Source organism: Leptosomus discolor, chromosome 11 (genome assembly GCF_034619465.1).
Source record: "Leptosomus discolor isolate bLepDis1 chromosome 11, bLepDis1.hap2, whole genome shotgun sequence".
NCBI lineage: Eukaryota > Metazoa > Chordata > Aves > Leptosomiformes > Leptosomidae > Leptosomus > Leptosomus discolor.
The window spans coordinates 16,433,263-16,448,365 of NC_141401.1; the positions used below are offsets into that span (position 1 = coordinate 16,433,263).

The following is a 15,103-nucleotide window of genomic DNA, read 5'->3' on the forward strand; positions in this document are numbered from 1 at the left end:
AAATAAAATACGTCTCCTGGGGACAGGCCCATGAATTTTGCCCTCTCCCAAGCACATGCTCCAGCTGCCAGACCATCACTTATCTATCCTTGCTCTCCTCTCCTGAAGAACTTGCGTTTTTGCAGGACGGTTCAGCTTCAGCTGGAGATTATCTTCCAAGCCTAGCTTTTAACCACTTAAACTCCTGTTTTGTGTAACAGTCTTTTCAAAAAGAGCTTCAGCTCTGTTCAGTTCTTTCAAAGAACACACAGAAACAACCTTCAGGAGCCTATAAATGGAAGCATCGCTGCTGTAATCTTAATTCAGATGCTGTAAATGAGGGAAGAAGTCAGATACACACCTATAATTTGGATTTTGGAGCACTCTTCTAAAGACTCCAGCACCAGAGTCAGATTCCACTCCAGTAATCTGTCTATAAATTACAAATTGGGTCTTGTCATGCACAGCTTGTAAACGTACTCCACACAGTGAAGTACCTGCTAAGAACAGAAGTCAGAATCTGCCTGAGCTGTTGAGCTCTCACCGCACTAAACAGAGGTACTGGCTCAAGTTTGGAACCAATATTTTAAACAATAATTTCTCCTCAGAGAGAGGCAAGTGCAGGTATACGTGAAGGTATTGCCCCACCTTGCCTGTAAACACTTGATGGTTTGTAAACTGTGAAACACTGATGAGGAAAACCAGAACATCATCATCATCATCACATTCTGTACTGATGCATGTTATCTTCTGAACACAAGAATTCAGGCTGCATTACTGATCTGTTGTCAGAGCAGAATTCCTACAGCCTGCAAGACTTAAAAGTAATATACTCTAAAGCATCATAAAGAAAAGATTAAATAATAGAATTAAGTGAGAAAGGCAGGACAGGGCCAAGTGCCACCCGGACGTCTTACTTTTTTTGGTGAGAAGTTGTACGACGGGTGCAGAAGACAGCGACTATCACCACTATCACAATGGTGATCACGCCAACAGACACTATGATGACAAGGAGCATGTTGCTGTCCAAGGGAGACGTAGGACTTCCATGGGGACTGTTACTGCCTGTAGGAGATGGGCGAAAGGGGTTATTTATGATACACAAAACATCCCCACCAAAAGCAAGCAGGGCCCATCACAGACTTCTAGAATCACACAGGTTGGCAGAAAGATGGTTTGTCTGCTTGGATTTCAAGTGAAGCACTTGCTTACTTTTTTGTCATTTGCCAGTTGTGTTTCTGTATAATTGTTAAATCTAAGACGCTTCATAGACCCATTTCCAACTAGCAGTCTATAAAAATTTATGCTCACCCTACTCAAACACTTATCATTAAAAAATTCAGTAGTCTAGAGTCTAAGGAGAGTTAACCTGGGACCTTGCTAAAACTACAGCACTACAGGCATTCCCTTGGAGCCAATAACCACCGGAGTCGGGATCAGTATTCTACAGTGGTCACTCTCCTCTGAAAGAAACGCATTTCATGTAAGACTAATGAGCGTTACCTTAGGGCAAGGCTTCCGCAATGCACAGTGCTAATAAGGAGAAGGAGTGAAGAGGATTTTTTTCCTTCCTAATATGTTCTTACTGAATTAATTTTACACTTGTGCAGCACAGCAGCCATTTAAAACCAAACTGGGAACAAGATCTGCTTATCAAGACTGAAATGTAAATGCATGCGATGAGATTTTTTCCCTGTACCCCACACAGCAGGCAAGAGCACCATGACAGAAGTATGAGACAACTTCTTGAGTGGGAACAACTATCATCATTAAGAGAAGAAGTTACTGGAACAGATGTAGTCAGTATTTTCAGTACGATATAGCATCGCTTGGCGAAACACCAAAAGACACTGCATTTAAATTGAAAAGCTTTACAAGACAACTTACCACCAAGTGGAGGTTTGTAGTCTGGTCCTATGTCCACTGGGCGGCTTCCCTTCCCTGCAGATCCTGAGGCTGCAAAGGCCGTATATGTGGCAATTTTATACACATACATAAACACACGTACATACACTTCAGCGTTCCTAAGGTAGCTCTTTCAGAACTTCTCTGAACCACTGAGAGCCTTTTTTTCCCCCTCCTTTTCTCTCCCTTACAACATGATTTGGCCTTGAACAGCAACTCTGTTTCTCCCAGAAGAGAACCACTTCTTCAAAAGAACTATTTAGTAATTACTTTCCTGTGTTACTATTTTCCTAAGTAAGCTTAGGAGCCTCTACTAGTATTCACTTTAAAAAAACAGAATAAAAATTACTTGCAGTAATATACAGGTATATTGAGGCAAATGGCTTTGCCGCACTTGTACAAACAGTTAATCACCTTGAAACAGTAATTATACAGGTTTCTTTTCCTAATACCTAACCAAGTAGAAGACTGGAAATAAGCAGAGGATGAGAAGCACAGCAACGGTTCTAGAAGTCCCTGCCCATCCGCAGAAACTGGCTTTCAACTTCCCCCACTCTTTTCTATGTTCCACCTTTGCCAAAGCGACAATGAAGTATCACAGAAATGTTTTTGGTGAAACCTGGGAAAACAAATTAGTTTCAAGCTTTATGTTTATAGGCTGGCAATGGAAGTATCTGTACCTCAGTTATTACAGAGGCAAATTACACAGCCCCTCCTGAACCTTCGCTACTGCTAGTGGGCTCCTAGGTGCTAAATGCGAGAGCTGACCTACCAACTGAAATGCTGTCCTATTTTACTCTAACAAGGGCTTGAAACGAATTAATCCCTCTTGTTACAGGGACCCATAATACTTCTCACATTTTTACACTGTTATGCACAAAAAGCCAAAACCATAGAAACCCCAAAGTCTGAAAATCCAGCAGTTTCTCAATCAGGAGAAGATTTTCTCAGTTAAAAATGCACTCTAATCAAGAAGTAGTAAGTGTTAAAAGATGTGTAACAAATGGCAATTGTGAACCTGACGTCAAAGCCTGTCAATTGGTCACTCTGAAATAAAGACAATTGGTAAAATCAGCAAAAGTACCAGCAAGAATACTGAGTAAGCCCTGAGAAGGATAATAAGAAGGAATGTTACATGTATACAGTGAAGAGTTAGATGTAGTCAAAAATAATGGAAAAGACATATTGCAGGACAAATCTATAATGAAACAGACATTGCACCTGCCAGTCGAGAGAGGACACTGCGTTCAGGGAAAATGTGTTCGCTTTTTGAAGTACCAGACTAATAATTTTGCAGCAGCAATGAAATAATTTACCTGAATTTGAAACAGCTTGTATTTAATATATTGACATCTGTATGACCAGATAACTTGCGCTGAAAAGATGTGAAAAAACCCCTAGATGAATTCTCTGAATCACTGAACCTGGCGCTGAAGATATGTTGGAGCACCAGAGAAGCTGGGGGAGAAGGGGGCAATAAAAATATCTGACAATATTTTAAAAGGACAAATAGAGACCTTGTGCATTTTTAGTGCAGCAGCTGGAGCCGTAACGTAGGCAAGATCATGGGAAAGGGGACAGATAGGAGGTGGTGGCATACTTTATGCCCATTTTTCTGTTTTATGGAAAACAGGTATTTTCAAACTAAATGTCAGACTATAAATTTGGCTGGTAACAGTAACTATGCAGACATACTATATTTAGACTTCCATTAAACATTTTACCGAGTACTGTACAATGCTTTGTTAAAAATAGCATAATAAAAAAGCAATGTGGCACATATTAACAAGATTAACAACTAATTAACTGATAAGAATAAGAATTATAATTGCAGAATCATTATTCACGAGGGGCATTTCTAATGAGTTCTGTGAAGACTTGTGCTTGGCCAAGTGTAATTCAATATCCTTAATAACACCATGAAAGAAAATTAAAATAATTGCTACTGAAGTTAACAGATGACATAAAATAATGGGAGTAGGTCATGGGATAAACAAAGTCACCTGCACAGACCAACAGGGACCCTGTGGCACAAAGGGGTGTAACACGCTGCGCTGGCGCGGTTTATCACGGGGCCTGCGCTCCCTGAACAGCACGTATGCTCACACAGCCCCTCGCGGATTTTATACACCCCCCGGTGTGTGTGTATGTGACAAGGTATGAAAAGCCTATCGAGATGATAAAAACGTGGGAAGACAGCGACACGGAGAAAGCGGTGTTCTGGCAAGCAGTCCTGTTTCCACAGGGCGCAGACATTCCCGGGGATAACGTATAACGTCCCGTGCCCGAGCCTCGCAGAGCGGGGCCGCTCAGGGACGCCTCAGCCCGGCACCGACTGCGTGGTGTCCGTGTCTGCACGTTTCCAAAAATGCAAAAGGAACTACAAGTTGCAAAGTCCAGTTTGATTTGAAATTTAGATACCTAACCAAGATGCTTCTCGGGATCTAATCCCTGAAACCGGGGACCAACAGTGTAGCCTTTAAACTCTGGGGAGCTCATCTCTTACGCAGCGCAACCTGCAAGATGACCTGACCCTTCTCTGCAGCTGATGTGGGCGTAAGGACTGTAACTCATCGCCCCTCTCGGAAGCAGACAGTCACCACCACGACAGGGACGTAAGCCTTGCTTCCACATGACACGCTCGGAACAAGCATACACACACGCCGCACTGTCTGTACCGACCCCGGCCTTTCTTCCAGGACCTTACGAAGTTTGTTGTTGAGGTTTTCCGTTTCCTTCTATATTAAGGAACAGTTTAAGATCACGTTTTCTTGAAATTGTTTCGGGTTTTTTTAGCTTGTCTGTCTCCATGTTACCCATGAGGTACCTTCAGCCAGACAAGTTCTTTTAGCTTTGTGTTACCTTAGGATAGTTTTACTAAGATTAGATACCTTAAACTTTGCTTTTGTACCAGGACAGTGCAACTCCTTGAAGCCTGACAGCAACAGCCACTAACTTCTGTTAACACAAGCTCTGGGCTACAGAAGTGTGTGGAAGAAAAATACAGTGAGCTTAACACAGAAGAAAAACATTGAAGTAGGGGAGAGGAAAAAAAAGACAGAACCACTAAGGCCAGAGAGTCAAACCCACTGCAGTTCTGTTCCTTCGCAGTCTCTAATAACTTGTCTACTATTTCCTGAAAGACACAGTTCTGCAGTTCGGTGATACCGTCACACAGCAGCCTTTTCTGCTCTTCACCTTGTCTTCTCCTTTTCTACATTTAACCTACTGCCATGATTTATAATCTCCAAGTGTTCTTAAAGGAATCCTGAAATAAAACTACCTCGGCTTTTAGGTAGGGTTTTATGATTTATAAATTACATAATTTGATAAAAAAGAATCAAACTTATTAGAAGAATATGTTACTTCAGAATTGTGACAATGGATGAGAGGATTTAGTTATCTGCTGAAATTAGGTTAGAACAGTGCGGAACAGGAAACAGCAACTTTTAGATAAAACCTTGTAATCTTCCCCTACTCCCTTCCACTTGCAATTGAGCACTAGCAGTGACACGGTGAGCATCTGCTTCCTCACAGACACGCCTGAATCTCAGCTAGCGTCTCTGTTACACAAGCCTGGGTCTGAATTTACTCCATAACAGTCTCATGTCAGCATCATTTGGCACACGGGAGGTAAAAGCATATTTAATAAATTACTTCTAAATAACAAGTTGAAAAGCAAGTATAAAAAAAAAAGCTCATTCTCAACCCCTTTAGGATCTATTTAATTGTATGTCTAAGCTGCTTGCCAATGTCCTTTTAAACTCATCCCTTTAGACTAATTCTTCCCCTTTTTATTTGGCTTGTAGGTTATTTGGAAGAAAGCAAAAATAGCCCTGGGACATTCACCTTATAATTCAATGTAGTAACCTCAAAGCTACCATTTTTCAAGCTAGCATTTTAAAACCTTAAGGCTTTTAGTAGCTAATGCTGTGCTCTTCCGGAGAGCCCGGAGTCTAAATGAGCTGACAAGCAGAATCTCTCTTGCAAAAAAGCTTTCTAGAGCAGCCATACTTTCCTTTATTATGAAAACAATTATAGATGTAGAGCTCACAAAACAGCACTTGTGCTAATTAGATAACTGTTTGATCTTCCACCTCTTTGTACTGGGGTCTTGCATCAGTGGTCAGAGGCAGGCTGCAGCATCACTTAATCCAAATTCATTCTGACAGAATGATTCGGCTCTGGCACAGTCCGCTTGTCCCTTCACGTGACATCTGACTATGTAGACCACTTTATATTCCTAACACCCAAACCACAAACAGGACTTCCAGTTCTTCCACTATTAAAAGGACAACAGGAACTTGCTCATTTACAGTTAGACCAGCAAGTATTTGTTTTGTTTAGGAAATACAACAGCACATGGACAGGAAAAACAAAATGTGTGAAGGATGGAATGAAAGAGAAAGCGTGGCTATTCATTTACCTTGATCATTAGGCATTTTATCTGAGGATTCAGCTAGTGGGACAAGCACAGGGAAGGAAAAAACAAGAGAAAGATCACAAGGCTTGAAGGAGTGAGAGATAGAATTTAAAGTTTCACATGGCATAAGCAGACTAGCTAGAGCTCTCATTTCTAACCACCAATACTCCTACGGAAAAAGTACTGTTAAAATAGCAACTCATAACTTTTAATTCTTCACCTCTCCTTAGAGTACTTTTTCCCAAGCTATCATGCATTTGTACTATTCCACTAGCTACCCATCACCAAGCAGTTCTTGATTTAAGAGCCTGTTGTGTCACACTAGTTCCCACTCTGTCACCAAGTCACTGGTGAGCGGCGGTGCCGCTGGCTACCATCTCCCGAGCCTGCTGCTTTACACTGTTTCACTCGGAGCAGACAAGCCACCCAAGACCAGGAATCTTAAAGCAACTGAAAACTGGTTTTCTAAAAAGCACATTTAGGACATGGACCCTCAGCCTTAATAACCAGGTGACCTACACGCCCTCCAGTAAATCTGAAACAACACAATTAATCAAACGGCCGAGCAACATTTGCATATGCATGAACTACATGCAAGAGCAATCCGATAGAAAACGTCATCCTAGTCAAACTCCATTGTCTTCCTGTCTTTTCCAGTTTAAATGTTAAATTCCTGCTACTGGTATCTTATCCTTATAGAGGTGGCATTCAGAGACCGAGGAGGAAGATACCGAGATACAGGCGATGGTTTACCTTTTGGGGTTCTGAATTGAACTGCCTCAGACATGGGCCCCATGCCCTTCGAGTTGCGGGCCTGAATTTTGAAATAATACGGCGTATCAAGCGTCAGCTCCTGTATCTGATGGGTCAGTCTGTTTCCCACGACAGGTTCAATAACCCAGTCATGTATTTCAGCATTCACATCTGTACTGTAGTAAATGATGTATCCTATTTCAAGGAAAAATCAAAAGAGCTTTATACATAAAAGAACAGGACAGACATAAGATCTCACAGAAAATGACTACTGCCTTTCAATGGTACTTGCACAGCTAAATGATTATGGGTCTTCTGAAAGTGTATGCTTGCTTTTTCAAGGACTAAGAATGCATTCAAATATTAGACGGCCTTCCCATCTTAAATTTTAAACTGTTGAAAAGTACATGTTAAGAGGAAAAAAGCCATTTAAAATATCAAAATTACTTTTGACCACTCTTCATTGAATATGGAGAAATTCCTCGTTTCCATCTCTTTACCTGTTCATAGACCAAATAATGTAAAATAACATAAAGCTGTTGTTCTCAAAACATCCTCAAAATATTAATATTTATAGAAAAGAGTTAACTTTAAAACAACATAACATTCTAACGCACAGCTAAAGAACAGGTGTTCGGTAGTTTATAACTTGGTTTTATTTCAGTATATTAACACAGATGACAATAGTCAGAAGACAACTGAAGTTACCCTGCATGTCACAGGAAAAAAAGGCATGGGAAGAGTGTATGTTCTGTTATTAAAATAAACTGCAATTACAAACCAATACAAAGTAAAAGCTTTCTGACCTTTTGATAGAAGAAACACACAGCCCCAGCATAAAATAAATACTTGCACCAATGTAGGGCTGGGTCATCAGCCGCTTCATGCACAAATTGCTGCTTCCCTTGTCCCACAGACCACTAGCCTGGGGGTCACAGTAAGGAAGGGGAGATGTTCTCCACTTCTTCAAAGCAACTGAAAATATTGCTGCTACTCCAAATTCACATAAATCACTGTACCAGTATGGCACGGAGGGTGCCGCTTGGAAGACAGCTGTAGGTGTGGCATGCTTTACTTCTTCCCGCGGTGGCACAGTTAACTACTGGGGAGTAGATTTAATAATTTGCTACTGGTACAAGTCACAAAGCAACAGATCTGTAACTTGCCTAAGAAGGGGCCAAGTATATCTGTATCTACCTATATATAGTGGCAGTTAAAAGCACTATATATAGTACAGAGGCACAAGACTACCGAGTTAGCTTATGACCGGACTAATTACTCAGCAACTCCAATGATGCACGAGCATCTGGAATTCAGACTAGCACAGTTCAGTACTTCACATCCATCCTACCCACATCCGAGCTGAAAAGACAAGATTCCACAGACATGCTGCCCAGTGCCGGAACCCCACCGTCCCTTCGTGGTGACGGACCACGGAACGCTCCGGACGAAGGGGGCTGAGCCAACGAGCAGTGACAGGAGCCTCACCAATGCCCACCCCTACTGCCTGGGCGGCTAACTTACCACACAGCGAGTGACTGTATTTTATTTTTTAGCTGGTAACTGCTGCTTATGCAAACCCTAATAAACCCCATACATCTTCATTCAACACGTATCAATAAACGTCAGGTTCTCCTTCACAGTACAGACATTGCAAGGAGATTGTTAAAGTGCTCATCTCTTTGTACATGGCCTGCCCTTTCTCATGGCTGTGCTTGATGCAAGATGACAGGCTTATCTTTTAGGAGCATATATAACCTGGGGATATTTGTGCCTGACATTTCACACCCATCTGAACGACCCTCGCTGACCGCTAGCAACCACGTCCTTTAACCTGCAGTTAAGATAAAGGCTTTTGTTTCTCCACTCAAACCTTCTTTCCCACATACAGGAAACCTCTTGCTGATATGAAATAACAAAATAACACAGAATTTGCTTTGTAGCCAACATAACAAAATACACATACAACATATCAACAGCTATATGCGTGCAGAGGCACATGAGCGGCTCAGACAGGCGTTGTGGAGAAGAGAAAGCTGCCGTCTGTCAGAGCCGCATCCTCACCGCTCCGCTTGAGACACACTTGGCACCCGGCCGTACGGCAGCGCAGCGGGCTGGTGTGTTGCACAGCCCCTCCTGCCCTCTCGTTTTAGCCCCGATGCCAGAAGGACAGCCCTGCCACAGCTGCACTGCCTTACCTGCAGCCTCGGGGCTGCATGCTCAGCGCCCCTGCCCTTTAGGGGTCCTTCTTACAGCTTACTTAAAGGTTTACTGGAATTACTACAGGTTAAGAGTCTCCAGCATTCTGCCTTTTCCGAGGGATCTATCTAGTTTTAGTCTCCTGTCTAGAGCCTGGGATACAGTGCTGCCTCATCGGACGCCAGCTGGTGACAGGTTTCAGAGCTTTGATTCTGCACCATAGTCAATTCTGAGAACAAAAGCAAAATCATCCACTGCAAACTATATGCCAATAAAATCTGCGTTAAGCTTAAAGCCTATGGTAAAACAAAAAAGGAAAATTGAAATGAATTATTCTACAAAGCCTTTAGAAACAGGAATCCAAACAAAAATTATATGAAGGAAACAGTAATTATTATTTTCTGTGAAATGATTTATCCTACGTGGAAGTGATGCCGTTACAAAGGCAAATAACAGTTTACTCCTAATGGTTATGTCAGGGGACTAATAAAAGGACTTGAAGTCTGTTCCGTGCCACAGAAACAACACAAAGATGACAAAAAGCACTGGGATATGGCTTCTTCTAAATAAAATACTGATGGGCAGAGGCATTATACATGTATTTCTGGAGGCATGCTATCAGCATAGCCCAAGCTGATGAAGGCAAAGGTTACAGAGATATTTAAACTTTCAATTATATTTCTGGTTAGACTCCAATTACACACTGCAGTTAGTTTATATCTTAATATATTTTTACTAGGTACAAAAGTAAATAATTAATCTGAGCTACTAAAAAGATTGACAAAGAAGATATACACCTCTTGGCTAGCTCTAGGCTAAATGAAGTACGGAACACATTCACATAAGTTATGCAGATTATATTCTGCTGTTAACCAAGCATCTTAAATCTGCCTTTATTGCTCATGTGAACTGCACCTGTAATTTTGCCATTCGCTTCGGACGGAGGCTGCCAGTTAACGATGATTGTCCGAGGTTTTCCCTCTTTGCTCACCACAGTCACGTCTTTGGGAGGAGAAGTAGGAACTGCAAACAAACAAGAACCAGACTATCAGAAACAGGTTGCCCAATTTCACCAGGGCAACCAAGTAACCTCAGCACCTTCACTGCTTACTTGTCTTACCACTGACAAAAGGCACGTACAATAATAAAAACTTCAGTCTTCAAATAAATCTACCACCCTCGTGCGGTGGTCTTACTGATTTACTCCATTCAACTGGCAAATGCCATCTGGAGTGCAGCAGCTCCTTTCCGTACGGAGCACCTGTTTCAAAGGCACTTCTGTCAACAGATGCTGTGATTCATGACTGAGTGAGCCCATGTGTCTTCAAAAACATGGCATCTTTGCACAACTCTAATAGTTGGGGTCAAGGACTTCTAACCTTACATGAACTTGTGAAATAAATACGTTTTATATGCACAGGCACATGAAATATCTCCATATTTCAGGTTTATGGTGGGACCAAGGTTTAAAATCATAATCGGTAATTACTGGTTTACTTTAGTGAAGAATTATTTGTGATTTGCAAGGAAATCTGCACCATAGAAGCACCTGAAATCTAGAAATATGTGCTGAAAACAATTGTCCAACCTTTTTCCCTTGGTTGCTGTAGAGTAAGACTGAGAAAGGGGGAGAGCACTTCCTTCTCCCATCAGCCGCCTCCTGCCTCAAGTTCAGGAAACGGCACAAGTTGCTCCAGAAAAAAACTGAAATCTGAGCCTCTTCTTGCCGTGAATGAAAATATCCAGCTGGGGCTTAGATGGATGGTTTTCAAACGCAGAAAGCCAGCGTCTCCAAAGGTGCATTAACCAGCCACAGTCTGCAACGCCATGTTATGAAAAACACGAGACTTCTACTTGGGTACCTTTCAGGGAAGTAAATCCACCCTGGATATTTAATACTGTAACAATAACATTTAGTGCTTACACAGTGCTTTCTGCATTTAAGGAGCTTTATGTATGTTACCTATTCGAAATTAACCTGCCCACCCTCCGGGATGGCCACCTAGAGCACTGCAGAGAGTAACAGCTGGAAACCAGGGACAGCAAAAGCTCAAAAGTTACTGTAACTATTATCCCAAATACATAAAAACAAGGTCAACAGAAACGTACAGCCGTAAAGCATGATTCGAGGCCCTACAGTAAGCTTCAGAGAGAGAAAAACCCCACAATCAGGACTAGCCCACGAGAGATTACTAATCCGCAGACCAACACTGAACCCAGTATCCCATGTTTTTCTTCAGCATTAGCTGGGGAACAAGCTCGATACAACGCTGCTACTCAAGAGTATTCAAAAATAGTGAGTCACACACTCAGGAATCTGGCAAGTAATATTAATCACAAGGTCTGTTATGAGAAAACAGAATTGGCTTTTTTTGGTTGGGTGTTCTTTTTTTTTTCATTTGCTTCTTAGTTCCCAAGCTTTTAGGTCATATTTACAAATATTCTTTACAACCACCCCAACGACAAACTCACTTTCTATTTAAATGAAGTAAGACCTCCCGTATCTCGCCCGCACCACTGTACATTTTTGAGTTTAAAATTCTCTTTTAAGAACTTTATCTGTGCAATTTTTACAGTTCCTGCTTTTAGTGTAGAATTATGGATGACAAATGTGTGTTGACAAAAATCCACTAAATCCAGTGTTTTGGGCACAGAAACTGGGAAAGGAGCCTCGGTCCCAACCTGCGCTGTCAGAATGGGCAGGTGGCTACACATCACGGAAGTCCCACCAAAAACTAAGACAATGTCTTCAAAAGCAACTGAAGCTCCCTAAGGTTTTATGGGACTTCAGGGTGAGTCAGGAGATTTCTGATTTTGTCCTGGTTTTGCTTCTGCTCCTGCCTTGTTATAGACTACTTGGATGTTCTCACCAATTCTTTGCATGCTTGATTTTTTTGCTGTGTTTTAATTTAGCATGAGAACTACAGGGGAATTTGGATAGGCTCTTTTTTGTCCTTACAGTTCATATAAAGAGAAACCTAGGCATAATAAGCAGTACATTTAATTGCACAAAGATCATTGAACACTGCAGTATAAAAAGAGCTAATGAGGGAGAGGTCGGGGGAGAGAGGTTCTGGGCCCAAGCTCCTCCTGGCGGCTACAAAGCCTTTTCTGGTCTGTACTTTGAGCGTGCATCATTCCTACAGCACTGAGGATTGCACTGGCAAGGCCTGTGGAAGAACAAGAACTTAGGGCTGATCTGGATGTCTTAATTTCTACTGGGATTGGTTTTTTTTAATTTGCCTCATGCACTTTCTCACGCTGTAATAATTACCATCGTAATAAAGTAATAACAGTAAATTTTAATACTATTTTCTTTGTATTTACTATTAATGTGCTCTTTTTGAGATGTTTCAAGCATACCCCTCTCTATTCTCTCCTGTCCATGAACTGTAGATCATTATTTGTCACTCTGTAGTTTGATGTAAATTCTTTTGCATGCAATCATCCCTTTGAATTCTGAAGTATGTTGTTGTTTTTTAATCAGAATTTCTGACTAAACTATACAGAAGAGAACCCCCCAGCAAGCATTCATCAGCATAATCATTTTAAACGCATGCTTTCCCTCCTCCAGAATTCTGGCACACTCGACTTTATTCATCTCGTCAGGAATGTCAGCCTTTCCAACAAGACACAAAGGAGTACCTAATTCAAAAGTTGTTCCATGTGCTGTCATACTCCAAGTACTTGATCTTCGACCTTTCGTCACCATCACGGAGAATTCATACAAGGTATTTGGTTTTAACCCCGTCACTAAATAGCTCAAAGTGGTCGCATTTGCAGTCTGAAAGAAAAACGAAGAGTCAGTAAATTCTGAACGTTTCAGTCACCAGCTCTCAAACACCCTTGGCGCAGGTAGGTGTTTAAAACATTTTAGCCTCGCTAATTTTCATAGCCATGGTCATTAATTCTGTAATGTTTTTGCTCTGTCATGCAAATTCATTAATCAAGTATTAATGTGCAGTTGTTTTATCCCAAACTAGTAATTCTTTCTGCAATCAGCAAGAGCATTTATTAGCAGTCAATTATAAATTAAAAAAAAAAGGCAATACAAGGTCCAGGGCACACTTGTTATGGAGCAGGCCAAATCGCTGTCTGCTCGGGGGGGTTAATTTACAGCATTCATTAACTGATCTGGCTAGGGAAACAATGAAGCACAGCTAACAGTGACAGTCCTTCTTGAAATCTGTATCTGGTTTATAGTGCAATTTCTAACTCTGCCATTTAGCTAGAATTTTAGCTAGTTAAAATACCCGGTATTTGTTATACATGACTTGGACATGTACAGAATGTACTTGAGGCCTATTTAAAACAAAACAAAACAAAACAACGACGTATCTACATATATGTATATTCCTTACCTTGGCCTACAGAGATCTAAACACAGAATTAAAGAGTAGTTGTTTCAGTGTTTGACAGGGCCATACAACAGCTGTGCAGCACAACTAACTACTGCCTTCAGAAAACAACTGTTTTCAGCTCATTCATTTTCAAGGGAAAGGTGCATTTCTTGAAGACTCCATGAATAATATAGTCCAAATTCTGCAAAGAAACCCCTTATTTCTCAAGTACCAGTGACAGCTTTTTTTCTTACACCAGATGAAAGTTCAGAAAACTGTTAGCCAAGTGATGCTTAGATTTGCATGCAGTATTTTGCTTGTTCACAGACATGCATTTTGCCAGTCAGACATCACAGGGTCAACAAAGACATCACAAAACTACTCAAAATAAAATCCTCCGTTAACTTTAAACCTTTACTTGATCCAAACCCAGTGCAGTTTCAAAGTAAATGTGATTGTGGCCACATGGTTCAAACATTTAAGTGTAGAGCAGGGCAGTCCTTACATGAGTTCAGTGACAAAGCCTGATCGAGTGCAGGAGGGGAGCAAAGACCTTTGGCCGGGACAACTGTGTAATGACAAGTCCAAAGGAGAAATCTTTTTCTAGCATCTCGCATTAGGAGCGGACTTCCCCCCGGAAAGCACATCACGTCTCCCTCCCCAGGATGCCCACCAAAGTTCGCAACAGCACTGAAGCGTTCAATCCTGTTTATAGTACTTGTTAGCTCCCAGCTGCAGTCACATGTGCCAGCGGGAGACCTTTTCTCAGGTTGAAGTTGTATTTTTCATCTATGGCTTTGAAACTTGGTATCTTTCAGTTTCACTGTACATCACATTGAATGTAAATGACACATGAAAGGCTAAACTGCAGTGTTAGGCTTCTCTGCTTTCTTCATTTTTCAACAATATTTACCGGTTTTAAGATCACAACATATCCCATGGTACTAAACTCTGCTCACCTACTAGAAATAAACTTCCTAAATATTACCCCGTAAAATTTATTTTCCTTTTATACAGTCCTAAAAGATCTAAGTTAAGATCTAATATTTTAGCCTAGGCCTGACAGCACGCTGATAAATCACAGGTAGCCTGTGAGTAGGACAACTCTGCTCTACCAACAAAGCTTCTTTGAAAGGGGCTCTCTGATCCCCATCAGTGAAACTACACGGTTCAAAGCACAGAGCAGTCTTTGAGCTTCAGGAACTGTATCACATCTGTTCCCCTCCTTATACGCTCTAGATTGACACAACTCCTATACAAATTTAAGAAAATAAGGCTCCTTAAGGTGGAAGCTCTTTAACTTGCATTTGAAGCGTGCAGCCTCTTCTTTAACAATAATCTGCAAATGGCAGCGTAGAAGCGATGCGCAAATGTTGAAAACCTGAATGAACTGTATCACCTTCCAAAGTCCTGATGATAGGGATGGATGAAACAACACCGTGTCGAACAGATGTAGCTTTGGATACTAGAGAACCGACACAAAGATAAAATTTCTGTGTGCAAG

The 15,103-nt window shown here is 41.4% G+C and overlaps 1 protein-coding gene across 3 annotated transcripts in view; it reads right to left on the reverse strand.

The window, feature by feature from the left end:
• NEO1 (neogenin 1) overlaps nt 1-15,103 on the reverse strand; it is a 206,986-nt gene that overhangs the window by 12,174 nt on the left and 179,709 nt on the right. For 2 of the 3 annotated variants that reach the window (XM_086471583.1, XM_086471582.1), the window contains 6 exons: nt 12,905-13,043; nt 10,175-10,282; nt 7,061-7,255; nt 6,311-6,343; nt 1,867-1,935; nt 897-1,044 (listed from right to left, as the gene is read on the reverse strand). In XM_086471583.1, the coding sequence (XP_086327709.1) occupies nt 897-1,044; nt 1,867-1,935; nt 6,311-6,343; nt 7,061-7,255; nt 10,175-10,282; nt 12,905-13,043 (692 nt within the window). The remainder of the gene's footprint in view (nt 1-896; nt 1,045-1,866; nt 1,936-6,310; nt 6,344-7,060; nt 7,256-10,174; nt 10,283-12,904; nt 13,044-15,103) is intronic. The other variant, XM_086471584.1, reaches the window with a different exon arrangement.